The sequence below is a fragment of the Notamacropus eugenii genome, chromosome 1 (genome assembly GCF_028372415.1).
Source record: "Notamacropus eugenii isolate mMacEug1 chromosome 1, mMacEug1.pri_v2, whole genome shotgun sequence".
In the NCBI taxonomy this organism is placed as follows: Eukaryota; Metazoa; Chordata; class Mammalia; order Diprotodontia; family Macropodidae; genus Notamacropus; species Notamacropus eugenii.
In genome coordinates this window covers 378,401,441-378,428,535 of record NC_092872.1, presented here as the reverse complement: position 1 = coordinate 378,428,535, position 27,095 = coordinate 378,401,441, and the positions used below count along the sequence as shown (strand labels likewise).

The 27,095-nt window shown below is 45.4% G+C and overlaps 1 protein-coding gene across 2 annotated transcripts in view; it reads right to left on the bottom strand.

Annotated features, from left to right (window-relative positions):
* The window catches only part of NDST1 (N-deacetylase and N-sulfotransferase 1), a 53,370-nt gene that overhangs the window by 13,487 nt on the left and 12,788 nt on the right, over window positions 1-27,095 (bottom strand). For both annotated transcript variants that reach the window (XM_072630723.1, XM_072630724.1), the window contains exons 2-8: window positions 21,628-21,827; window positions 13,069-13,971; window positions 8,221-8,703; window positions 7,429-7,516; window positions 2,479-2,633; window positions 779-964; window positions 216-344 (exon numbers count right to left, since the gene is read on the bottom strand). In XM_072630723.1, coding sequence (XP_072486824.1) covers window positions 216-344; window positions 779-964; window positions 2,479-2,633; window positions 7,429-7,516; window positions 8,221-8,703; window positions 13,069-13,581 — 1,554 coding nt within the window. In that variant the 5' untranslated portion in view covers window positions 13,582-13,971; window positions 21,628-21,827. The remainder of the gene's footprint in view (window positions 1-215; window positions 345-778; window positions 965-2,478; window positions 2,634-7,428; window positions 7,517-8,220; window positions 8,704-13,068; window positions 13,972-21,627; window positions 21,828-27,095) is intronic.

Here is a 27,095-nt window from a genome sequence, read left to right as displayed (position 1 = left end):
GGGTGAGGAAATGAAGGACCAGAGAAGTTAACTGATTCACCCAAGGTGAGACAAGACTAGAATTTTGATCTCCTGACTCCCCACCCATTTCCAATATACAGCACTATGTCCATCCTATAATGGAGCCTACAGGGCCCACTTTGCCTTGGCCACAGACAGAACTGAGGCTGTCAAAGACCCCATTTGACTGCACAAAGGAGGAGGCTGGCACTCACAGGATTGAGCAGCACAGTGAGGAAGAGCTCTCCCCCATTGATGATTTTGTCCAGTTCACTGGAGCCTCCGGGGTACTCATTGTAGAATATGGTGTGGGTGAAGAGGCCACAGGTCTGCCGGGGAAGGACCTAGGTGGGGAAATGGAGGGGAAGAAAAGGAATTGGCACCTTGCTAGCAGGGGCAAGTCTTGAAGTACAGTTCAACCAGATGCCCTCTAGTCCACAAAAACACCAGGTCTCCAGAATGGGCCAGGGTGTGCTGTCTATGGTGGAGGATTTTCCTGTAAGCCCATCAAAGCAACCACTTTCCCAGTGGGAGTGAACCAAGCGTGGACCTCCTACTGAACTGGGTAAGGCATCCAGGCTGGGAGTACCCAGGAACAAAGTGGCAGAAACAGATGCCCCAGTACAACCCTCTCCAGGGAAGGTCCCCAAGTAGTCTGAACAACCTTGTCTATACCTCAATAAACGAATTCATTACCATACCTATCAAGAAGCCCCTCTTCCCTGAGTGTCCAATCCCTCTAGCAGCAGAAGGAAGCAGGTAATCCTCATTATCCTACCATGATCCCGTTGTGGATGAAGCCACGGCGATAACGGGCAGGCTTCAGATGGGGATATTCCTCTGTGCTGGTCACCTGGATGTCCCACACCTGCTTCCAGGCCTCATAAAGCTGCATGTGGACAGGATACACGCCAGAGTGGTGGGGAGCCACAGCATAGCCCATGTCAGTGGGGATCCCGTGCTCCTAAAAACAGGGGCAGTTCGAGGGAGGGCAGTGAGCACATGTCACTGGGAAGTTTCTCTCCCTGAAGGCCTCAGCTTCCCCCTCTACTGAGGAGCTGACTGAGACTGTTAGTAGTTACATACCACGCATACTGAAGGTGACAGATTTCTCCCCCAAATAGAGACATAAGTTCACAGAACTAGAGCTAGAAGAATCTCAAAAGCCATCTCGTCCACTCCTCTTTATTTTACAGACAAGAAAACTGAGGTTCAGGGAAGCTAAGTGCCCTGCCCAAGGTCGCACAGGTAGTAAGCATCAGAAGCAGGTCCTCTGCTCCAGAACTAAAGGTCTTTCCAATGTATCTCTCTGATCCTCCTGAGGAATGTTTGAGTTGGAGAAGGTCCTGGTTTAGCTTAAGATCTGAAGCAGATACAGCTTCCTGGGTCAAATCTCATGTCTTACCTCACATCTGGATCATGCTCAGCTCCTAACCTCAAGAGCCTCATACCAGGACTCAAGCCCCTTCCACATCTGCTCCTTCAGTCACTTCCTCCCAAAAGGTTCCAGTCAAACCCCAGATCCAACTTCTGAATGTGGCCTTTCAAACTCCACACACCTAAGCCACTATTGTCTCCCCTCCTTCTCCAACACTAATCTCAAATCGCTTCCAAAGGAGACTAAGGTATCTGGCTGCAGCATTTAGCAATAGTGCAAATCCAGGGGTTACTTTAAACTGGTCATCTAAAACTGGAATCAGGGTGAGAACAGAAGTCTGTTTCAATGGATGGCTAATGAGGCAGATGGGCAAGGGGCCTAAGCAGGGGAGAGGGAGCATTAGCACAATTACCAATCTTCTGCCCAGGCTCCCTCGGGCCTAACACTGCCAGCCCTCAAGGCTCTTGGTCCAACCAGTCCTAGGTGGGGAAGAGATCTATGTGGCTCTCTGGACACATAAAGTTCCTCAGATCCTGCCACTCAAGGGGCTCTGGTAGGTGTGGGGCAGACACACAACACGAAAAATCAGAATGCCTCCCCCTGGCCACTCCCCCCACTCTAGTTATACACAACTCATTAGTGGACAAAAGGAATAATGAAACCCTTTTAGATGTTTTGCATATAAACAGTTGCAACTGTATATTTAACTTATTTGAAAAATCTGTTAAATCTAAAACAAATCTGATTTCTCTCATTTCTCCCTCCCATGAAAATGAGAAGATCAAATTTTGCCCTTTTTCCAAGCCCTACCTCCCCCAAGGAAGTGACCCTTGAACATATTTCTCTTGTCTTCTATGGAACTCATCCAGGTATCTATTCATTCGTCTTTAATATCTGGTCTAATACCTGATCACATACTGTCTTGGACTATCTCTCACTATTAAATGTGTGCATCTTCCCTCTTCAGCTAAACTATTAACAGAGGTCACAATCTCCTTCCTTTGTGTCACGGGGCAAGGCTGAGTACGTACACTAACTGGGGAGGGAGGGGGAGCAGGAAGGAGGAGCAGGGAAGGGGAACAGGGAGGGGTCTTACTCACGACAGCGAATTTCTTGTTGAGGGCCATCTGCTCAGCCAGCACAGACTGGTTGTGGAAAAGGTGGGGCTGCATGTGACTCCACATGTGTGGGAACCACCAGAACTCCTTCACATAGGACAAGAGCAGGTCGTCCCCGTCATCCTCAGCATCTGTACCTGGTAATGGCATGTCATGTCATGTCACGCCCTAGCCAGACTGGCCATTGGGGGAGTATGTGAGACCAACAAAAGCCGAGGGAAGGCAGACAGGATCAAGTTTGCAACATGGGAACTGTAGACCATGGACCAAGGCAGGATAGAGAGAAAGGGACAGAGTTGCAAAACCCCATAAATAAGGGAAAAGACAAAATAATATATAGCACGCTATATGTATTACTATTTTTCAAATGAAGTTTTTAATTTTTAAAAGATAAGTTTTTTTAAAGCAGAATCATAGCTTTAGAGTTGGAAGGGACCTCAGAGGCTCAAATATGGCCTTATACTTACTAGGCAAGCAAATCACTTAACCTCTGTTTGCCTCAGTTTCCTCATCTGTAAGATGGGGATAGTAACAGTGCCTACCTCCCAGGCTACTGTAAGGATTAAATGAGAGAATTTTTGTAAAGTGCCTAGCAAATAGACACTATAGACATATTTTATACTATTTATTATTCCTACTACATGAGGGAATCACTCAAGGTCACATGGCAGCAGATATCCGAGGTGGGATTTAAACCTAGACCCTCGGACTTCCAAGCAAACATTCTTTCCATTGTAGCATGCTGCCTCCTAAATGCCTGTTTTCAGAGATGAAGGCTAATCTAAATAATAGCGCTTAAGGAACAGAATCTACTTCTAATTATCCATACTAATTCAAACAGTAGGGAGGGAGCTGGAGACAATCCCAAAGCAAAGACAGCCCCCAAATCATTCCTCTTTGGTTTGGGAATACAGTCTAAGGTTTCTTCCCTCTGATGAATTTACCTTTCTCATTAGGTTCTACCTGCCCTTGAGATTTCAAAGAGGACTGTCTGCCTTCCCTGCCCCTTCCCCCCATACACACATATAAACACCCCAACTGAGAGCAAGGAATCAGGAAAAGCTCCTGATACCTGCTGGAAAAGCAGGAATCCAGTGTGGGCTGGGGTACCCAGGAGGGCTGATGCCAAGGTAACAGCAGCAGCACATACAGGTCTAGCAGAGGCACAGACTAGCAAGGGAACACAGACGACAGGCACACCAAATGTGAACCCCTAACCTCTACTTCCTGAGATTAAAAGTAGGTGACAAGCACCACCTTTCCCTACCACCTGATTATGGCAGAGACTTTGGGAGCAACATATGCACCAAGGGAAGTACATTTGCTTTAAGGCCCAAAAGAACTAGTATATTCCCAAGGGACCCATTGTCAAGTCAACTGAGTATTGTGGGGTGGGGGGAGCACTGCAAGCCAACAGCAAGACATGACAAACCAACCAAAAAAGCTCCAACCACCTGAGGAGGCACAAAAGAGCCATTAGTGTGTATTTTACAATCCATTAATCGAGAGTTCTTTCTGCTCTTTGCTTTTGATCCAACCACAACTGGAGTGTTGGATTCAGATGCAGACATCCTAGTTAATACTGACAGTCTGAAATGTATCCAGGAAGGGGACTCACATGGATAAAGGGCTGGTAAATATATCATCAAAGGAACAGACTAGGGATGTCTGGCTTGGAGGAGAAAAGATTTCAGGGGAAATATGGTCACTATAGCCAAATATATCCAAGGCTCTTAGAGGGGTTAAGATTTATTCTGAATTACCCAGAGGGCAGAACTAGGAATAATAGGTGAGAGTTAGATTCATGAAATTGCAGAGTTAGAAGCAACCTCAGCAACCATCCAATGGAACCCTGACCCATGAAGAATTCCCACTATGCCCACTAGATCAGCATCTGCTTGAAGACCCCCAGGGACAGAAACCCAGCCCCCACTCTGCTTCTGGATGGCTCTAATTGTTAGAAGGTTTTCTCCTCCCTTCCAGCTCCTATTTGGTGCCTTACAACTTCTACCCACTGCTCCTCATGCCAACCTCTGGGATGGAAGGGAATAAAACTGACCCCTACCTTCTATGTGAGGAAGTCTTTCAGATATGCCCTCTCCTCTCTTCCCCACCCTGGCTGCCCTGCTCTGTCTATTCTTTAATATAAGAGAAGACTTTCCTAACAATCAGAGACATCCAACAATGATGCCAACAGGCTGCCTGATGAGAAAGTGAGTGAGCTGCCCCGCTGGGAATATGCTAGCACAGGCCAGATGACCCTAAAAATGATGGTAAAGAGGATATTCCTAAAAAATGAGTATTAAAAATTGTTTTTACATGTAATTGGGAAAAAATATTATTCAAAAAAATAAAGAGGATATTCCTACGCTGGATAGAAGGCTGGATTAAAATGATGAAGGGTTCCTCTCTATCCTGTTAGTCTATGGCTCTAAGATTCTGTCAGTTTATAATAGTTAATCCCCCCTCCTACGTCTCCCTCTGTCCCTTCAGAAAACCCAGCCATAGGCCCCTTCTTCCTCTCCCTCATCCCTAAGTTAGTCAATCTCTCCCTCACAGCTCAGGAGGAAGCTCATGGTTCTTACAACTGATGCCTGAACCAATACTTTCCATGGGAAGACAGTGATACCTGTCACCTCAAGGCCACCCTTTCTGTGTCTTTCTGTAATCTGCTGCCACTACATTTTCCCTAGCATGCATCAGCATCACATCCTGAAATATGCCCCTACATCCAACTTTCCCAAGTGAGTCCAGTCACCTCTCAGAGGTCTGTTCTATGCATTTACCACAGCTCTCTCTCCTCTAACATCTATCTGGGCCCCAAACTGCCAGAGGAGGTCAGCAAAGTAGGCACTGATGAGGTCAAACGTGCGGCACAGGAACATGTCTAGATACGGACCCCAGCTCACACATCAGGAATTAGCTCATTATCTGTGTCTCTTGCCAAGTAATCCACAATCAGCCTAAAAGGGCAGCTCCTACACAAACATCTACTGTTGGGGGATTCAGTTCTATGATTTAATCGATACAGGAGATTCTCCACCAACACAGGGCAGTAGCTGTTTGACAAGCTATAGTCAAAAGTTGACAGGAGGAGCAGGAGCTCAGCTTGTCCTGAGTCTTAACACCTACTTATCAGAAGTCAGATTGAACCCAGGTCCGTTTTTTAAACCATTTTTTGGAATATTATTTTATTTTTCCCAATTATGTGTAAAAACAATTTTTGACATTCGTTTTTTAAAATGTTGAGTTCCAAATCCTCCTCCTCCCTCCCCTCTCCCTGAGAGGGTAATAAGCAATTTGATACAGATTATGCATGTGTAATCATCCTACTCTCTTTTCCTATATTTTTTATTCTAGTCCAGACCTGGGACTTCATTCGTGTAGGAAATTTCCCATGAGAAAATGCTCTCTGTCAAAGCAGATCAGCACCTTTTCTTCACCTCAGCGCCTCAGAGTTGCCCGGGGCCCTAAGAATTTAATGACACCCTGGGTCACACCATCAGTGTGTCAGGAGCAAGACCTCACCTCAATCTTCCTGATTGCCTCTACCCTTTTACTAACAGTCTCACTGACTCAAATCTTTCATGAGGTTTCTGTTCTTAGATGCTTTCCACCTGACAGATGTCAGTCTCAGGGACAGAAAAGGAGGTTTATCCCCACCTTCCAATCCTTCATTGGTTGGGAGTTAGGAAGGGGGACAAGAAAAACAGTTATAGAATGCTGTATATGTATATGTATATATATATATATATATATATATATATATATATATATAAAACATCAGCATTTGTTGCTCTATTGGTTAATTTTGGAGGACTTTCTTTTCCCCTTTCCTATTCTTTGTTATTATACTCACATTATTATTTATTATTTGGTATCACTCTTTACTATAGGAGGGAGTACCCAGTGGGAAATCCAGGTATTATAAAGAGATCAACACAAATCTGTTTGCTCGGATTTCTTTAAGGGAGATTTAAAGTGACCTAAGGAGTGGTTCTCCCCAACATGTACACACACCCACTGGCAAGCAGTTAACAAGACCAGTGCTTCCTCAAGCTAAGCAAACACAGTAATTACCGTCCAAAAACATCTAAAAGGGAGACAACAACTCCAGGGAAGCCAAGCCACAAAACTGTACCTTTCTGCTGCCCACATGGATTGCTGTACAAAAGCCTGAATGGACAGATTCTTGGAAGGAAAATCAGGTACAGTTTGCTCGCCCTAATAACTGTGAGTAAGCCAATAGGGCTTCTCACAGGACTCCTGCATGCCAGAAGCATAAAGAGTCTCTCTTTGTAGAATTCCAGAATAGGAGCTTACAATTCACTGAGTCTAACCCCTTCATTTTAGAGATGGGGAAACTGAGGTCTAGGGAAGTGACTTGAACAGGATCACACCATGAGTTAAGGACAGAATCAGGATTAGAATTCACTTGGGCTTCTGGTTAAGTGCTCCTGCTCCTCCACCTCAGATTTCCCTCCTGAAGAGAATACACAGGCAGCCTCAATCTCTATCTCGATTTCAGAACCATTCTAAAAGGCTGGGTCATCCACACTGGGCCCTGCTCAATTGGAATAGGGGTGTTTAGAAGCTCAAAACTTCCAGGACTCACAGAATGCAGATTCATAGTGTGGGGTATGAGCTCAGCTCAAAAAGGGAGCATAAGTCACTGACTGAGCAGATCGCAGGGTAGTACAAGGGACATCCCCCCGAACTTTTGTTTGATATGATGCCAAAAATCAGGGGCTGATAACTGCCTCCTTAATGTCCTAGACATCCCCCTATCATGGTGAGTTCAAATTGGTGTGGGGAATTTAAAGTCCTGGGTGTATCTATACCTTACGTCCAACCGCTTAGGGACAGTAGGCTAAAGGTACAGGTGAGGGAGGGCTTCATGGACCAGGTCACAGTTCTAGCACACTTACTTACCTGTGTGGAAAAATTTCCCTGAGTACCCCAGGTTGAAGGTGAAGTTTGGGATGTGTGTTCGAAGTTCATTCTGAGTGTCAAAAAGGGCCTAGCAAACAAAGAAGAAGGAAAGGATGAACGCTACCCCTGCTCCCTCACCCAACTGTTCACTGGGTTTACTCCCACCACCTACTCTTGGTTACAGACACTCAGTCTTCCTTCTGTCCTTTCCACAGCTCTGAGAGTTGACTCAAACACAGACTGTTACTCCTTCCATTTTCCAAAGGTGGGATAAACAAGGACCCCAAAAGGAAATGGACAACGCACAGAAAGTCAGTAACAGGACCCAGCCCCCATTGAGTGGCATCTGCAGCAGGAGTCACAACTTGCATTCTTCACAAGGGGGAAGGGGCTTCGGGTATGGCAGGAAGGAGTAAGGGAAGGCAGCTGGGTATACTTCCTAACAATGTGATGGGGATGCTGTGACATTTCACTAAATCACAGAATTCAAAGATCTCTCAGAGATTCTGTAGCACAAATCCAACCCCTCCTTGCTAGCCAGTTTTGGATTGGGGTAAACCTGAGGCCCCCAGAGGGGAAGTAATTTTTCTGAGGTCACATAACAAGTTTGTACCAGGCCAGAACTAGAACCCAGGCCTCCTGGTTCCAAATCCAATGTTCTTTCCAATACCCAATGCATATACAGCCCTTCAGACTTAAGTACACAAATAATGCCTCGGCCTGGGTCATTCAATAACAGGTCTCTCAGGAGTCCTCCCTCACAGGCTAAGATGCCAAGGTCCCTAACCATACCTTCACATCTTCCACCTTCATCCGGGTGCCCTCCTTGCCCACAAAAATGTCATCAATGTCCACCAAGATATATCGGTCCAGGGGCAATGAGAGGCGCTTGCCAGTGAGGAAAGCGACAGCATCCACAAAGACCAGCTTATGCAGCCAGAAGTTAAGGTTGTTGCCAAAGAGCACTCGCTGGATGCCATCATGCAGCCCCAGGTCCTGCACCACTGTGGTGTGCAAAGCCGCACCGACGCTGAGGTGGGGGATGGACTCAGCTGACTTGGTCTTGGCCAGCAGCACCGGCTCATAGGTGGAGTGGTTGGACTGGAAGACGGTCCAGTCATCCCCAGGTAGGAGGCCCTTCTCAACCTCGCTGGGCCGGGTCACATACAACAGTGGGGACTTGGGGTTGATGCTGCAGTCCTTCAGACCCAGGTTCGAATGGAGGAAGAGAGGGAAGCCCTTGAGCTGAGCACTCAGCAGACTGTTCTCATTGGCCTATTGGGATGAAGAGAATAGTAAGAGATAGGGAGAGATAACACTGACTGGCTTATTTACGTGCCCTACACATAACCATGAGGAATTTGGCAGCACCCCAGCAAGATGAACACCTGCACCTTCTGGAAGAGGTCAAGTTCTATACATCTGTAAAAAGGCTTTCCTCACTGAAACCTTCTAAGTTAGGCCGCTAGTAAACATCAGAACCAGGACTAGAATCCAGGGCATCCTGACTCCAAATGCAACCCCTCTTGCACTCCACACCACCATGTTTCCAGAGATAGTTAACACTTACTCTGCACCAGGCACTGCATTCACAGCCAGAGAGACAATTCCTACTCTCAGGTAGTTTATATTCCAAGAGGGAGAAAACATGTAAATAATTAGGTATATACAAGATTATACAGAGTAGATGAGAGGATATCTCACAGGGGAAGGCACTAGCAGATAGAATAAGTGGGAGGGAGCTCCTGTGGAAGACAGGATTTGAGCAAAGTCTTGAAGGAAGCCAAGAAGCAGAGGTGAGGAGGGAGAGCATTCCAGGCAAAAGCAAAAACGGTGCAAAGGCATTATTTTTGGCAACCCCCTAAAACATAGTCCCCTGAGCAGCCACCTGGCTTGCCAGGGTCTTGGAATGGCCTTAATAATGGCTGGAATTTATATGATACCCTATGATTAACAAAGATTCTTGCCTCACTTGATCCTCACTACAACCCTATGAGATAGATAGTTCATTATCCCCATTTTACAAAGGAGCAAACTGAGGGTCAGAGTGAGAAACTGATTTGCCTGCCTCCAAAGAGCAAGGACATTGCAGTCAGGCCAACGTCTCCTAACTCTGAGCCCAGAGCTTTTTATACCACACCCTTCACAAGAAAAGAGAGCTTGGAAAGATGAGGAAGACCACGGGAAGCAGGAATATTGAGATACAATGTTCATCATTAAGAACTAGGAAATGCAAATGTTTAGACAAAGTTGCACAGCTAAGCATTTTTTTACACACTTTGAACATTTGCCTCTGAGAATCACAGCATGGAATTCACCTGAGCTCCCAAACATGTACCATCTCCCTGTACTATAAGCCAAGTCCTTCTGTACTGGTGATGGCCCCTGCAGTCTCCAAGGTCATTTAGTCCAAACTTGCTGGATAAATGAAATTCCTCTACAACATCCTCAACCGGAAGTCTCTAACTTAACACCTCAAGTTAACAATGAATTTACAACCTCCCAAGACAATTCCTGCTTTAAAAACTTCTATGATCACAAAGGCAAATTCCAAACTATTCAGCATTGAAGGCCCTCAAGAATCTAGTTCCAAGCTATCTTTCCAATACTATCTTCCACTACTCAAAACACATCCTCTGCTGTAGCCATAAAGGTCTCCTCACTGATCTAACCATACCTTATCTTATCCCCTTGCTCAGTCTACTTCAGTGGTTGTTCATACTATTCTCAATGGTTAGAGTGCTCCTGCCCCTTTTTTCCCTTTATTCCAGACCTCAAGGTCTAGCTTGAGTCCTATTTCCTCTAGAAAGCCCTCTCTGACTATTTCACAATAACCTCTCTCCTCTGACTTTCAATACAACACTCAGGCTCTATGTTCCTCTTTACGCTTCTCACGTACTGCCTGACTTGGTAGGTATCTCTATGGGCTGTCTCTCCCAATCTGACTGTTGACTCCTGAAAGGAGAGGGATTGATTATATGTTATTTTTGGAATCCTACACTGTTTAGAGACCAAAGGGAGATAACATACTATAATGAAAATAGTCTCAGACAGGACATCAGGAGACCAGACATCTGGATTTGGCTTTGTCTCTTAGACATGACAGTGAGACTAGATAATCTCTAAAGTCCCTATATGATCTTCAGACCTTTATATTGCCCATGGAAGTCAACATCGAGCTGGAACTTGAGAATTACAGGCCCTGGATTCCTTCTACTAGATCAAAAAGTGGCCTAAAACTCCCAGGAGTGGTAGGCTCCAGTTTTGCTCCACAGCGTGTGGAATTGTGACATATCATGGCCACCAGTCAACACATTTGAGTAAAATGGCACGGCTTGCAGCCCTGAGTTACAACTTAAGAAGGAGGAGCTCGGACTCTTCCAGACGAAGGAGCAGGTGGAGGAAGGAGCTGGTAAGTGAGGCAGACAGTCTCTAAAATCCCTTTCAGGTCTGGAGGCTACGATAATGGAGATGGGGAACTCTCCTGGACATGAGGAAAGCTGGGCTTCTGCTTTCCCGACCCCAAGGACTCCCAGCATTTGTATTTTATGTAACAGTTCATTTCTGGGTTACCAGTTTTGCGCTCTCTCTCATCTTCCTGATACCACGTCACCCCACTCCCACACTGTGAGAGGGCAGTATCTGATTAAGCTAATCGCACAAGACAGCTCAGAGTCCAGGCCGGACGAAAGTCAGATAATGTAGAGAGCTGAACTTCACTATGTTTCACCGCTCTGAAATTATTACACTTCAAATATCTCTGCGATATTATCATCTGGCCTCTGCTCAAACGTTTCTACTGACGGAAACCACTTCTCTCTTCTTCCTCCTACTCTCCCCACCCCAAAGTAGACCCCTACAGCAGTCTTAATAGCCATAGTAACTTACATGTTTTTCCTTCCTTCAAAGGAAAGCTTAAATATCCTCACTAAGTTATATATCTAGGACCATTTTGCCTCTCCAAAAGTAACTGCCTTCCTCCTCCCTTGAGATTCCCACATTTCTGTTTACCTTCCCCTACAGCCAGATGTTCTCTATCCTCCTGCACATCTGCTCACTGGTGTTTCCTTAGATAGACAGGTTGTCCCCAAACAATTAATGTAGTTTTTTGGTTTTGGTTTTCTCCCTGACTGGCCGTCCCCATGACCAGAATGCTCTTAGTGCTCATCTCTACCTCCTGGCTTCCCTAGATTTGCTCAGGTCCAAACTAAAATCATGCCTTCTATAGGAAACCTTCCTAATCTCCCCTAATTCTAGTGCCTTCCCTCTACTGATTTTCTCCCATCTATCCTGTATAGAGCTTTGGGTGTATATAGTTGTTTGCATGTTGTCGGTCCCCCATCCCCCCCGGCACTCTGTGAGCTCCTTGAGAGCACTGACTTTGTAAACCCTGTGCTTAGCACCAAGCCTGGCCCATAGTAGGTGCCTAATAAATGTTTACTTACTGACTACATTAAACCTTCTAGGACACTCTGTATAAGTGCTCTCACTCCTCCAATCTTGTGACCCACTAACAGAATCATTGGGGGCCATCTCCAGTCATCCCAATCTATATCTTGCCACAGGACCCAGATGGCTCTGGAGGAGCAAGTGAGGCTGCACAGCCCTGCCCCACTTAAATCCAATCCACTTGCATGTCATGGATCGCCTCCCTGATGTCCTCTTCGTGAACAAAACACAGACAACAACAACAACAGACTCACTAGGACCTGAGCTCAAGGAGGGACACTGGACTCTCTTTCCATACAATAATAACAAAAATTACAAATATTTATAAAATACTTTTAAGACTTGTAAAGCCTTGTTTCTAGCAGCAAAAATTATTCTTTCCCTAGTGCCTCACCCCTCTTGATCCTTTCCTCCTTGTTCCCTCAACAAAATCCTAGATCAACCTTCATATTCTAAGGAAAAGAACCTGGATCTAGAACCCCAGAACCAGGACTCACCCATGTGACCATGAGCAAGTCACCTGACCTTACTGAGCCTCAGTCTGTTCATTTGTAAAATGGACGCATCATGCCCTCTCTAATGGGATAAACAAACAAACCAACAAAACCCCCTTTTTTTCCAGACAGAGCTGTGAGTGTTCAGCCCAACTTTCTATAAAGTTTGTACTCTAAACCCCAATCCTAGAACTTGCTGATTCAATCATCTGCTGAACCCAGAAAAAGCCATTAGAGGCATCCAGCAGTAAATCCTATGATCCTAAGTAGGGCTTACGCTCCAGAGGCCGGGTCACTGTGGCTTCCTACTTAAGTCTATCGTTTGTATCCAAAGATAGCACTCTGACTCCACCCTAACTGGGATGCACGCTTTGAACTGTATCTCTAGCAGATGGCGCTCAGGACCTCTTATAACTCATTGCAGGTATCTATGAGACAGCTGGCTAAGGCAAATACTCTCTCCCTCCCCCAAGCCTTCTGGCAAGGGCCAGGACTGGGAAAAAGATCTGAGACTGGCTAGGGAACAGAAAAATGTTAACAGGTTCGGCCAACCGCAGAATAATACTACTCCACCCACTATGGCAGCCCCCTCCAGCATCCAAGACACCAGGTCAAAGATACCAGCACTAACCACCCCCCTAGCTTGCCCCAGCCTTTCCCTTCCTTTCCAGGATGTCTCTTCTCCAAACCCAGTTACCTTAAAGAAGCCAATGATGCCAACACCATATTCCACACAGTACTTGTCCAGCAGCTCCCGGTTCCAGGCATCCAGGTTGACGTACTTAAGGATGTTCTCATAGATGATGAGCGCAAAGCGACCTCGATCTTTGTCCGTGAGAGTGGGCATGTCCCCCTTCCCGGGAGCAATCTCCGTCCGGTACTTGAATCGGCTAGACTCAAGAATGGCCACAATCTCCTGGCCCAGCTGGGAATACAGGCTCTCCACAAACACCAGCACAAGGGGATCAGTTCGTGATGATGAGGAAACCTTAAGGGTCTTGAGGGGAAGTAGGCGTGATGGAGTGATCTGGGGCTCCTCATTACAGTCAGGCCCAGTGACCTCACCTGAGGGCTCCAGGCTCCTCTTCCAGCCATACAGGTAATAGGCAGAGACAAAAACGCTGAGCAGGCAGAAGGCAAACAGCAGGAGCAGCACGGTCTGAGGGGACGCCTGCCTGCGAAGCCTCCTTGGGCACAGGGGGATGGTCATCCTGGCTCCTCAATGTTGCTTAGCAACCACTTCCCCCACCCCCCACCCCCCCCAGTTTTTTTCACAGGAAGAAAAACAAGGGTTCAATCCAAAGTAATAAATTAAAAATAATTAATAACAGAAGCTGTTTGTGCACAGGGATGAGTAGGGACTGAGGGTGTCTTTTCTTCCCACCAGGGAGGGTGGTCCATGGACTGAGCTGTTCTCCTTCCTCTTTGCCCTGTTTATGTCACCATGGCAAATCTGCTCCTAGTCCCGGGGCAGAGCAGAATTGGCCCAGGGGCGTCAGCGCCTCCTGGGGAACCTGGAGTAGGGGTCCAGGGACACCCTGATGCAGGGAAGGGCTTTCATGCTGTCCAGGTGGGCCTGATGCAGCTGTGGAGGCCAGCTCTGGAAGGGGAAAAAGTAATCAAATGAGTTAGCTGGAACCAAGCCAGCAAAAGAGCAGGTAGACATGAGTCAGAGAAGAAAAAAAAAGGAGGGTCACAGGTCACATGGCATTTTAGTTTCTAAAGCAAAGCACTAAGGAAGCAATGTAAATGTTATCAGCCCCATTTTACATATGGGGAAACAGGCCCAAAGGAAGGAGTGAGTTGCCCATGGTCATATGGAGAGCTGGTAAAAAAGCATGACTGGAACTAGGTATTCCATTCCAAGTCCAGTGAGTAAGGAAAATTCCTCAGGGGAATTGCTGACATCTAATACAGTTCTTCTGGGATCCCCATCCCTCCTAGGATACATGCCTGGATCAAGACCAAGAGGCTACAGTTGGGCAAAGGGAACCCAAAGTCACCTTGTGAGGTACAAAGGAGGAAACAGATGGAGAGATGGTTACAGGATTTAGAAGTATCCACGCAGCTTTGCTTTTGCTTAATCTTTTCCAACTCCTTAAGATTCCATTTGGGGTTTTTTTGGCAGAGATACTGGAGTGGTTTGCCATTTCCTTCTCCAACTCATCTGACAGATTAGGAAACTAAGGCAAACAGGGTCACACAGCTCGTAAATGTCTGAAGCCATATTTGAACTCAAGAAGATGAGACTTCCTAACTCCAGGCCTGGCATTCTATCCACTGTGCCACCTAGCTGCCCCATCCGTGAGGCACAGAAGCAAAATAGTACCTTCTCTTTCTCCCCTCCATACCTCATGTTCAGGGCTTTCCCCATTAAAGGAACTGAGCCCCAGTGTCATTTAACTTAATGAATGAATGAAATCACTCTCCCCATTTGGATGGGTAAGTTTCTCAACCCAATCACATAGCAACCCAAGGAGGTGTTCACTAAAGCTGCTGCTGCTTTCCCAACCCTAAACTTCACAGTCCCTAAAAGCACCATCTTGTCCTGTCATTGGCACCTTCCCTCAATAAGGAAAGGGATGGGAAAATGACAAGACTCTGGGTTGTGGGATTGACATCTATACCTATATCCAAAAAGGCCCTTTCCTCCCCAGATTCTGCTTAGGGAAAGGTGCTTTTTTGTTTGCTTGTCTTGGTTAAGTGGCAAGACTGTCTCATTTCTGAATGGGCATAGCATCACTTTGGTCTAACTTTGGCTGCCACCCAAGACCAACTTCCCTAGAAGGACTGAATCTTTCCGGGGCTTAATCAACACCCTTACTTCCAACCTGTAAGAGACTATAAAAAGAATGTCATACTATATTATATAGTATGAGGCATCAAAAGACCCCCCCATTCCTCTCCAGACCATTCCCAACCCCAGAAAATGGGAATGGGGTTCACAGCATTTGAAGCTAAGAAAGACCAAATAGTTAACCCCCTCAGTAGAGAAGGAAACCACCAGTCAGAGAGGTCAACTACTTGTCCTGGGTCACAGAGCTCAAGTAGAAGAGACAGTATTTGGAAGCCAGGCCACCTGAAACTGCTCCATCATGCTGCCCTCCAGTGCCTCCACAGCATAGTATAAGGGAACATATTAACTGCAACTCACATTTCTATAATGCTTTAAGTATAATGAAGAGCACTCCCCACAGTAATCACATGGTGGAGTCTGAGTTCAAATCTTGCCATGGACAATTCCTACCTACGTGATCCTAGTCAGGACATTTCACCCACACCCACACACAGACACCCACACCCACACACCCACACACCCACATACACCCACACACCCACACCCTCCCCTTGGCAAGGATCCAATGAGACAACAACAGTAACTCTGAATACATGAAGGTTCTATACACATGCTGCTGTTATTACTGTGGGCCAAATACTGTGCAAGTGTTACTATGTGTCAAGCTTGAGGGAAATCTAAGACACAAGTGAAACAACTTACATTCTAATGAAGTAAGTCTGAGGATGCCTATCCCTAGGTGGGGGGGAATGGGAGCATTTAAATGACTTTTACCTGACTTGTACGGTTTGTCAGCGCCAGGATTTAAACCCAAGTCTCTCTTCCCCAAGTCTAGCATTCTTTCTACTTCCTGGGAGCAGGGAGGCTACAGCATTTACTCTTCCTATATGTTCTGACAGGCTAGAGCTTCCAGGGTTCCATCACTGAAGAGGTAGCTATTTCTCTGGTGGGACATGGTCAAGCCTCACATTCTCAATAAGTAACTAGCCACTAGAAGCCCCAGCTGGCGACAGGCGTTGTACACAGTGTGTGCCAGCCAGCCAGAATCAGCTGCCAGCAGGGCCAGTTAGGGCTTGTTCCCCAACAACACCAGAGCTCTGCTGCTCCTTTATTCCACTTGTGTACTGAAGCTCTATAGGCCAACTGAGTCATGTTCCTTTCCCTACTGAAAATTCACCTCCAGGAACCTGGTTCTCCATCCCCGTCACTGAAAGAGGGAGCTACAGAAGTCTCTGCAAGTGCTAAGGTCGAAAGGGCTGTCAATAAGGGGGTATCAGTCCTCTGCATAGTGCTTGGCATGTAGGAGCTTTTAATAAATGCTTACTCACTGACAGATTTGTAGCAGAGATGGGACTAGAACCCAGGTCTCATGATTTCCAATTCATCTTTCCACTCTCACTGCACAGCCTCCAAACCCTTCCCCAACAAAGAAGATTAATGTCCTCCACCTACTCAGAATAAAACTAATTGATTACTTTTCCTGTCTAATCCTGTCAGTCCTATCCAGGTTAATTGCATGTGGGAGGGAGGGGCAGGACAGAAGATACCAGGTTTTCCCTTACGCATCAAGGGGGAGGATAAGGGAAAAGCATTTCAGTAAAGCCAAGCCTGGAATGGTGATGGAGGTAGGGGAACACAGTTGTTTTGTAAATAAAACCTTGACCACCCAGGAAGGCAGGATTCTTTCCAGCTCCAGCCTCTCTCCCCTTCACACACACAAATCCCACACTAAATGGCTTGTTCCCAATAGAGGGCTGGGCAGGGTGCCTGCCTCACACACACCCACCTACCAAAGGCACTGTGTTACAGGGGGCTAAATCACTATCTCAAAAGTCAGGGCTTTGTAATCCCACTGGGGCCACTTGCCTCCTTGAAACAGCTGGGGTTAAAGGGCTTCCCCTTTAATGCCTCAGCCTACCCCAAAGGTAGCCTCAGAGCTAGATTGTATAAGAAGAAAAGAGTATAGCTACCCACGAGCCTGGAGGGCACTGCAAGATCTCTCTCAGTGTGAAATACCAACCACATCAACCACCAGTCCCCAGGCAAAGTTGGAGAGGAAAAATGGGTAAGTAGCCTTCAGCAGTAAGTCTGACTGCTCTGCTCTCTGCCCCCAGACCCTAATCCACCCAACAAGGTGCTGGAAATAATGAATGAGATGCTCCTGTGTCCATGGAGACACCATGGCAACCCTGAAAATTCGGAAAGTAGCCCAGTAAGCAGGGCAGTCAGAATACCTCTCCTCCCTAGGCAAAAAACAACCATACTTGGCCCTCTCCCACCCCTCCTTGCAATGTACTTTTAAGAAACTCTTTGGTTTGTGGGTGAGGAGGAAAGAGAGGGCAAAACTGATGAGGTCAAAGGATCTGGGACAAGTAACATTAACCTGAGAGTCCTCCACCTATCACCTGTACCCAGGAACAAGTGGGAATAGGGCAGTGGACAATCCATGCACGCATGCACGCACCCCAGCCTAGACAGGAAGTCTCTCCATACTCCCCAGGCCTGGATCAAGTCAGGAAGGGCTCAGGGCAAGGAGAAAGGAGAAAATGAGCCAAACATTTCCTGGAAACTGAAATTACTCATCCTAAGCTACACTCCAAAGGAGAAGAGAAGGAAACTCGAAGCTAAGAGATCTGCTGGACAATGAAGGAAGGGACCAAGAACCAGAATCCTCAGTAAGAAGGAAGGTTTTCAGAGTTAGGACCGTAGCTTAGTAATCCTCCTTCCCCCACCAGCAATCCTCAGTTTCCCCATTTGGAAAATGAGGGAGTTTTAATTAGATAATCTCTAATGTCCTTTCCAGCCCAAAATCCTATGACCTGTCACTGCCACAGACCTCAGAAGATCTACACAGCGGTCCCATATGTATATCCCTGGTCCACTGACCATTTCAAACTCAAGTTCCATCATCCCAGGAAAACCAGGAAGAAAGTAGGCTTCTACCCCAAATGGAGAGAGCCTCCCTCCACTTCCAGGCATGAGGCACATTTCCTAAAGCACCAGGCAAAAAGATGGCCCAAATAGGTATCACAGAAGATCTATCTGGCTGGACGCTGAGAAAAGACAACCAGGGTTTTAGTGTCAATGCCTAGAGATGCGAAGCAAGGAGACAGCCAGTGGCACAGAGAGATTACACATTAAGTTTTCATTATCACCACAGCCAGCAGACACACAGACAGACACGGACAGACACACAGACACAGACAGACACATACACACACACACACACACACACACACACCCCCTCTCACCCCCCCACGGTCCTTTGGACGCAGCCTGCCTCACAAAGTCGCATCATTCCATCTACACACAACTACAATCACAGAATGCTAGACCTTAAACATTATTCAGTCAACTTCAATACCTGCACAGATCCTCCACTGCTTAAGGGGATTATCCTCTCCAGCGTAGGCTATATCCCATTTAGGTCCTCCTCCTATTTCTGATTGTTGTCCATACTCTTCTGTAAATCTTCCACAAAGAGAACCCATCAAATGCAACGATAAGCTTTTCCTGGTTCTTTTAATAACCTATGGATATAGCTCTCTGGCTTTGTTATTCCTTGCTTTTGTTACATGACCGGTTCACCCACTTTTGGGGTTATAAACATCCTTAATGATATATATGCAGCCAACTTGTTAATGCTGAAAGACTGCCATTGGGAAACCTAAACCATCACTGATACTACCTGTGTGACCTTGGGCAAGTCACTTAACTGCCTCAGGCCTCAGTTTCCTCAATTATAAAATGGACCAGACAGCCTCTGAAGCTCCTTTCAACTCTGGCTTCCATGGCCCTTTGCATCTTTTGAAGCGAGGTTCACCAAGAAGTGACTTTGTCTAGAGTCTATGTCCTAGATTCTGTTTCACATTCTGAGTGAACATACATTTCAAACTTCGCATTCAGTTAGGAGTCAAGAAATTAATCCATATTAGAGCCAGAACTATGTTCCAACAGATCCTGTTGCTTTAGTACTTGGGGAGACAGGATGGGAAAGGAAAGTTGAGGAGGAGGAGGAATAAAACTTGGCCCCAGGCCTATAAACACTTTATATCCCCTAAAATAACTTTTGCCAACTGTGACAAGGGGTTCTCCAGGACCCCAAAAAACATAAAAGCAGCCCTGTCTTTTTAACAGTCCTGTGATTTCCCCAGACACGAACTCAAAGAGCAGAAAACTGAAATCTGTCACGTTTTAGTAGTTTCTGCTGCCACCTCTAACTGGGCTCACACCCTACACTGTGCCTCTGTGTGCCCTAGGAGCCTGGAAACCCACCCCCCCCACCCCTGACTTTAGTGTCCACACTCCAATTCTTATCTGGCCCCATCTCAGAAAAAGTCTGGGATTCTGGTGAAGATTAGATCTCCCTGTGGACGTTATTCATTAATGAACTCCATGAAAGAACATGAGTACACTGAACTGAGAAAGACCCAGAAGACCTGCATGCTGATGCTGGCTGTTACTTACTATGTGACCTGAGGAAAGTCACTCTTTCCCCTCCCCAAAGCCTCAGTTTTCCCATCTATAAAATAAGAGGGTTGGACTCAATGATCTAAGGTCCTTTTCAAGCTCTAATATTACAAAATTCACCAATTTGGAAATCTGTTGACTGTGCATATTTCTTACAAAGTTTTTGTAACCCTGGGGTAGGTGCAGTAGATAGAGTGCCAGGCCCAGAGTTAAGAAGACCTGAGTTCAAATCCAGCCTCAGATACTTAATAGCAGTGGGGGGGGGGTGACCCTGGGCAAGTTACTTAACTTCTGTTTGCCTCAGTTTCCTCATCTTTAAAATGGACATGATAATAACTTTACTTACCTCCCAGGGCTGGTGTGAGGATCAAGTGGTAATACTTGTAAAGCACTTAAAACAGTTCCTGACACATAGTAAGTGCTATATAAATGTCAGCTATTATTATCATTTTCCCCCAGCAGGGAAGGTGGGAAAGAGAAAAAAAAGCTCAGTAAATTAAAAAAAAATTTAAAAGATCCAATCCTATAAGTCAATTAAGGATGAAACCAGCAAAATAATCATGCAGAGTCTCAGATTTGAAAAGAGCACAGTCAGCTGGTATCAGAGCTAAGATCTGAGCTCAGATTCTGACTCCAGGTCCAGGGCTCCTTCCATCATTCTGCTTCTGCAGTACCCCAGAAGAGTACCCTTTAATGATGAGAACCTCACTTCTTCCTAAAGTAGCTCACCACATCTGGGAAGCTCTCATAAGTTTTTCCTCACACTGAGCTGAAATGTATCCCTGCATTTCTACCTATTACTTTAAGTTCTGTTTTCTGGGATCAAAGGAAACAAATCTCATCTTTCTTTCATCCAAAATACTCTCCAATGGAGAAAGATATTTTTCCCAGCCTTCTCTTTTCCAGGATAAACATCTTTTGTTTCTTCCTTAATCCAATCGTTCTCCAGGTAAGTAACCCAATTCACCATTTGACTTCTTTTGAACACGTCCTTCCTCAGTTTTGGCTCCTAGAACTCCAGTCTGAATAAGGAGGAGCACAGCAAGTTGATAACTTTCCTGGTTGTGGACATTAGGCAACTACTAAGTTGCCTAAACGCTTGGGAGCTTTACTGACTACTATCAAGTTACACTGTTGACTCAGTTTGAGTTCACAGAACGTGAAAACCCTCAAATCTTCATGACATGAGCTGCTCTCTAGACACCTATTCCCCAATCTTATAGTAAGTAGTTGATTTTTTGAACCCAAGTGTGGGACTTTAAATTTGTCCCCATCACATTTCATCAAATAAGGGGAATACTATCTAATATATAATAAGATTTGGCCCCTTGTTTTGGCCAAGTTCTTTTTATATCCCAATTCTCTATCCAACATATTAGCCATCCCCTTATATCATAGTATCATTTAGTGATTTTATGCCATTATGCTTTCCTCAAAAATGCTGACAGAGGCAAGGCCAGACCTCTGTTTATAGGTCACTAAAAACCTCCCACTATGGTGACATTGATCCATTAATCACAATTCTTTGCATCTTGTTATTTTCAACAAGTTCTCATTCTACCTATTGGTATTAATGTCTGTCCACAACTCTACATTTTGGCCTATAATGCTATCACAAGAGCTTTCATCAAATGCCTTGTTAAATTCACATATAGCATGTCTATAATATGACCATGGGCAAGTTATGAGTGGGGGATTAGTGATAGATCTTTCTGGTCTCCCAAGTCATTTAGATGGTGAACTCAAGACTGAAAGGGAATAGGAGCCTAGGACAGCTGTAATAACTCTTAGAACAATGAGAATGAAACAGAAAGGGATTCTTGGTCCTATGCTTGAGGGAAAGTAGATGCTGTCCCTTTTCCCCTCCCTTCTCCCTCCCCTCACCCCCAAGTGCCCTAAAGACAGTGGGATAAAATACTAGAATATGAAGGTGACTGAAGGGATCCTAAATTCATGATCATCATTCCTACCATGCATTGTTCCTCATACCTGGACAAGCGTCTTGGAATTTCATGAAGATGCTTGAGGGGGTGCTGAGAAGATAAAAGCCACTGGTCAGTGCATCCTTCCTCCCAGGCTTCTTAGAAGCAGGACTGTTTGTACCTTGGTTCCATTTCTCAGAATTCTACCTGTTGGCTTTACCTTCTGTTCAGGTTTTATCTTCAGCCTCAGCAAGTGACTCCTGCAATCTGATGAAACAGAAAAAATCAAGGAGAAACCTCAGCTATCATAGAGTCCATCACCTTTTATAGAGAAGACTGAGGATCAAATGTGGGCAAGTGACTTATTCTAAAGTCACATAGGATTCAATGGCAGAGCTGGGACTACAATCCAGGTCCCCTCACCCTCAATATAGGGTCAAGGTTTGTCAAGTACTTGGGTTTCCAGGAGAGAGAACAGGACCCCTTTACAAATCAGGGGAACTCCCAGGGAAGGAAAGGCTGGGAGACAGTCACATGTTAGCAAAACAGGCTTCTTGCCTGCTGCTTGGTGTGTGCTGTGGAGGGAGCTTTTTCCAGAGGGATTGATAAATATCTTTGTCCCTCACACAGCCTACAGATACTTTTGCATTGTTCCAACAAAAACCAGCAGGACAAGGAAGGGCCTGTTAAACCATGAGATTAAATAAATCGAGTGGCAGAATAGCTAGGGTCCAATTTCCATCACCAAGGCCAGCTAACAAGTTATCTAAGGCAAGTGCCAAAGAGGCTTAGAGGCAAAGTTAGGGGAGTCTCTACCGCCTGAGAGAGAATGAAACAGAAAAATCTTCTTCCAGTTACTGCCAGGTCAGGATCAGCTGGTTATATAACACAGGCTTCAGTGACAAAGCTATTTGCAAAGCAGTACCAGGAAGGGACTGCACTCAGGCCCTTAAAAATCATGTGGCTCCCTTCCCTGTCACATCCTCCCCTGCCCCCAAGATTCATCAAAAACCAATGGAGAGCTATGAGCGCTAGTCAGGCCTCTAGACCATGCAATGTTCTGCAGAGTTCCACAGTATCTTAGAAAAGAAACTATTCTAAATCAAAGGACAGCTGGGGAACACAGGATGTCAGGGCACAAATGGGATAACAGGGAATATCTAGTCAACTTCCTTATTGTACAGGAAAGGAAACTGAGGCCTAGAGGAAAGAAGTGACTTGCTTGGAATCACAGAGTAATCTGACAGCACAGTCAAGACTCAAACCTAGATCTCTGGCTGCCCAGAGAAAGACTAGTGCTCTTTAAACTAATCCTGATGCTTCTTCCTCCTCAAGTGTGATAACAAGCCCAGACTTGCTCCCCAAAACTGGTATGGAAATTAAGGAATACTCAATGACCTCCAATTCCCAAGGGAATTTGGGGAGTGGATGGGCAGGGAAAAAGACAATCAGAAAACACCTGGGTCATTTTGGAAAGTGTAAAGGTGGGAGAGCTAGGTGACACAGTATGGATAGAGCTCTGGAGTCAGAAAGACTCACCTTTCTGATTTCAAATCCGGCCTCAGACCCTTCCTAGCTGTGTGACCCTGGGAAAATCATTTAACCCTGTTTGCCTCAGTTTCCTTATCTGTCAAATGAGCTGGAGAAGGAAATGGCAAAGCTCTTCACTATCTCTGCCAGGAAAATATGAAATGGGATCACAAAGTGTCGGACACAAGAAATAACTGAAGAACCACCACAAAGGTGAGCAGGAAAGGTTTCATGGGCTACATCTTATTTGTGCACACTGATCTATGATTTGGTACTGATCTATTCTCTTCAGATTCTTCTAGACCAAGAGTGGGGGAGGGCAGAGACACCTCCAGAAGAATGGAATTCATGACAGACAATAGCCCTGTTGCTCCATGTCCACTGGATGTGACTCACAGTTCCCAGCTGCCCTGGAAATGACATGCAATGTATCTAAAGCCTCAGCATCTGGGGCCAGGAAGGCAAAGGACTGCCACAGGGACAAGCAAATGGATTTCTGGCCCTCTCTCACAAACTGCTTTCACATGAGTTAAAAAAAAAAGTCACTGGAACCAGCCTTGCCTCATAACAGGTATGTCCCCTGCCAACTCAATGTGGGGAACCAGATTGGTTGGGGATTTCTACCATGCAGTGTCTCTCATCTCTGCCCCCACCTTTTTTCTATTCCTACTACCCCTCCCCTAAATCAAGGTCCAATCACCTGGACTATTGCAACTGGTCTCCAGGACTGCAGGTTTCACCCCCTACCCTTTTACAAATCATCCTACCCAAGTGTCAAATAAATCTTACTCATCTAGAGTTTTGATCAGATTGCTCCCCTATTCAAACACCTTTAGTGAATCTCTATGGCTTATTGAATCAAGTCCAAACTCCTGTGCATGGTATTCAAGCCCTCTATCTTATCTTTCCAGCCTTATTTCATGATATTCCCCAATACCTATTCTGCCCAAAGTGAACTGAATACCACTGGCTTCCATAAACATCTTCATGATTTGGCTCACACAAGCCCTTCATCCTGGAATGCCTTCTACCCCTAATTCTATCGACTGAAATCCTACCCATTCTTTACCAGCTCAAACGCCACCACCACCCCAAGAAGCCTTCCTTGACCATTACAGTCAGAGACAATCTTTCAATCTCACACAGAATTTTGCATTTATCCTGCTCTGTTTACCACTGCAGTTATTTAAATTCACAGAATTTCCTCTACAAGATATATAAAAAGCCCATGAGAGCAGGGATTGTCTCATTCATTTTTTAATCTCCCTGGGGCAGTAGCAAGGTACTCTGGAAAAGGAATTGGTTTTGGAGCCAGAGAGGTTCTGATCCTGCCTCTCACACTTTATACTTATATGCCTTGGGCAAAACACTGAATGTCTCTGGCCCTCAGTCTCCTCATCTGTAAAATGAGAGGTTTGGCCTCTGAACTTCTTCCAGTTCTAGCTAGACCTATGACCTATGGTTCCAGGACATAACAAGATGATTTTATACACACATTTAAAAAGGATGGCTGAATTTAAACACTTCAACCATCTTCTCCAGTCAGTCAGTCAATGAATTAAGCCAGGTACTATGCTAAATGCCCAGAATAAAAAATGAAATTTAAACTCCCTGCCTTCAAAGCCTTTACATCCTATCAGGGCAGACAACACGTACATAGCTACATACAAAATAAATACAAACTGGGGGAGAGGCACCTGTAGCTTGGGAAGAGGTGAGAGAGGTCAGGAAAGGACTCACGCAGAAGACTGATTGGTAGTACGGTGGAGGGAGTGCTAGACTTGCAGTCATGAAGACCTCAGTTAAAATCCCGCCTCAGACGCTTAAGTGATATGATTCTGGGTAAATTACTTAACTTTGCTCAGTATCAATTTCCCCATCTACAAAACAGGGAGAATAATAGCACCTACCTCAAAGGATTGTTGCGAGGATCAACTGAGACAGCCTATGTAAAGGACTCCCCAAAACTTAAAGCACCATAAATGCCAGCAATTGTAGTAACTACAGTTAGAAGGTGGTGCTCGTGCCCATGGAAGGGGGATGCCATTCTCAACAAAACCAAAGCATGGCTAAACAAACTAAGGTACACGAATGTACATGGAATATTACTATGCTGTAAGAAAAGGTGTGCAATGAATTCAGAAAAACATGGGATCTAGATGAACTGATGCAGACAAGAAAACCAACACAGTATCTACAATGTAAATGGAAAGAACAATGACACACCAGTACAGCAAAAGTAAATGTAACAAAATATAAAACTCAAAGAAGAGATGAGCAGACACCCCCACCCCACCCTTTCTTGGAGGTGGGAGGTGCACAAGTGCAATTCATCGCACATTTTCAAACTTCTTTACCGATCAATTGTGCTAACTTTTTTCCTCCCTAAAATATGCTATTTTTTACCTGGGATACTTGGGATAATGACAATGTAAGAAACAGAAGGCATCCGTAAAAACTTAGTGTTTTTTAAAAAGGCACCAGGTAAGAACTTTGGCAAGATGACACAGAATGTTGAGGAAACAGGATAAGGCTGAGAACACACAGCTCATATCCTTAACCTGACACCTCCGAGAAGGCCTCAGTTACTCATCTAAGTGGGAGTAGGAAAGGGATGGGGATGAAGACTCAGAGAAGCCAGCAGTTGAAAGTACTTTCTCTCTAGCCACCTGGAGAATTCCTGCCCCCCACAAAGATCTCTAACTCCTAGGCATGCCTGCCAGTGAGCTATCTCTCCTCTCCTCTTGTTCTCTATCTTCCAAGTCTTCTCTATTGAAAAAAAAATGAGCTTTTACTGATATATTTTGGGTTTGTTTTTTTACATCACCATAGTTTCCTCTAGTAATCTCTCCCCTTCCCTGAGAGTCACCCCATAACAAGTAGTATTTTTTAATACAAAGGGGGAGGGGTCTGCGTGATTGATCTGAAAATAAAGGCACTGCACAATGTGAACCCTCCACCTCTGCAAAAGAGGGGATGGATGCATCTTATCGTCTCATCTTCTGAGCCAGGCCTGTTCTTCATAATTTCTTTCAAGCCTTTTCTAATGGATGTTCCATTCAATTTAAAAATAAGGTACCAGGGATATAAATATAAATGAAAAATAACACCTGCCCTGGAGGTGCTTATGTGTTACTGGGGCGGGGGGAGGATACAACATGCAAACGAATAAATATAAAGTATGTATAAGATAAGTTAATTTCCAGATAGTTCTCATTAACTGGGGAAGTTTGTGTAGGAAATAGCATGCTATTTACTGTAAGACTCAGCATCTCTAAAATACTTCCCTACAGCTCCTCACATGTGCATCTTACTGAATGAATTTAATGGGGAAGGGGGTAAAAAACCCACTGTACTGGGAACTAGGATATGTGAGTTCTTTTCCTAACTCCCCTCTATGTGGCCTTGGGTACATCACTTCTCTCTGGGCCTCAGTTTTCCCATTTGTAAAATGGAGAGGTTTAGATTTAGATGATCTCTAAGATCTCATCCACTTCTGACATGGTCTGATCTCAAGACTTCTAGACTATAAAAGTAGGCAGCGATGCCTTGAGCTTTCCCCAGCCTTGTACTAATCCCCCGCCCAACGGCTGCAGAGTGATTGAGCAAAGAAAAACTGAACTCAGTGGGAAACGGAGGGAGGCCCCAACTCAGGACAGCTGTTCAGTGAGTATAGCCCTACAGGGGCACAGGAGATCATGCCCTATAGTTCCAGGGAAATTACATAAACATCCTTCAAAGAAACAGAAGCCAAGTCCAAGAGTCTGTTTCCCTTCTTCCCCACCCTCTCCTTCCCCACCTCCCCTTTCCCCTCACTATCAGGTCCTTTTAACAGTTCCTCCTCCCCACTACCCCATTGTTTCCAGTATCCTCAGACCTTGGAAAATACATGATTTCCTTCAGCATTGGGCTCTTTCTCAGTCTTTCCTCCCTCCCTATCTGGCTGGCAGCCATTTAGGCTCCTCCTTGCCCTAATACAATGAAGTGCAGAACCCTTGTCTCCAG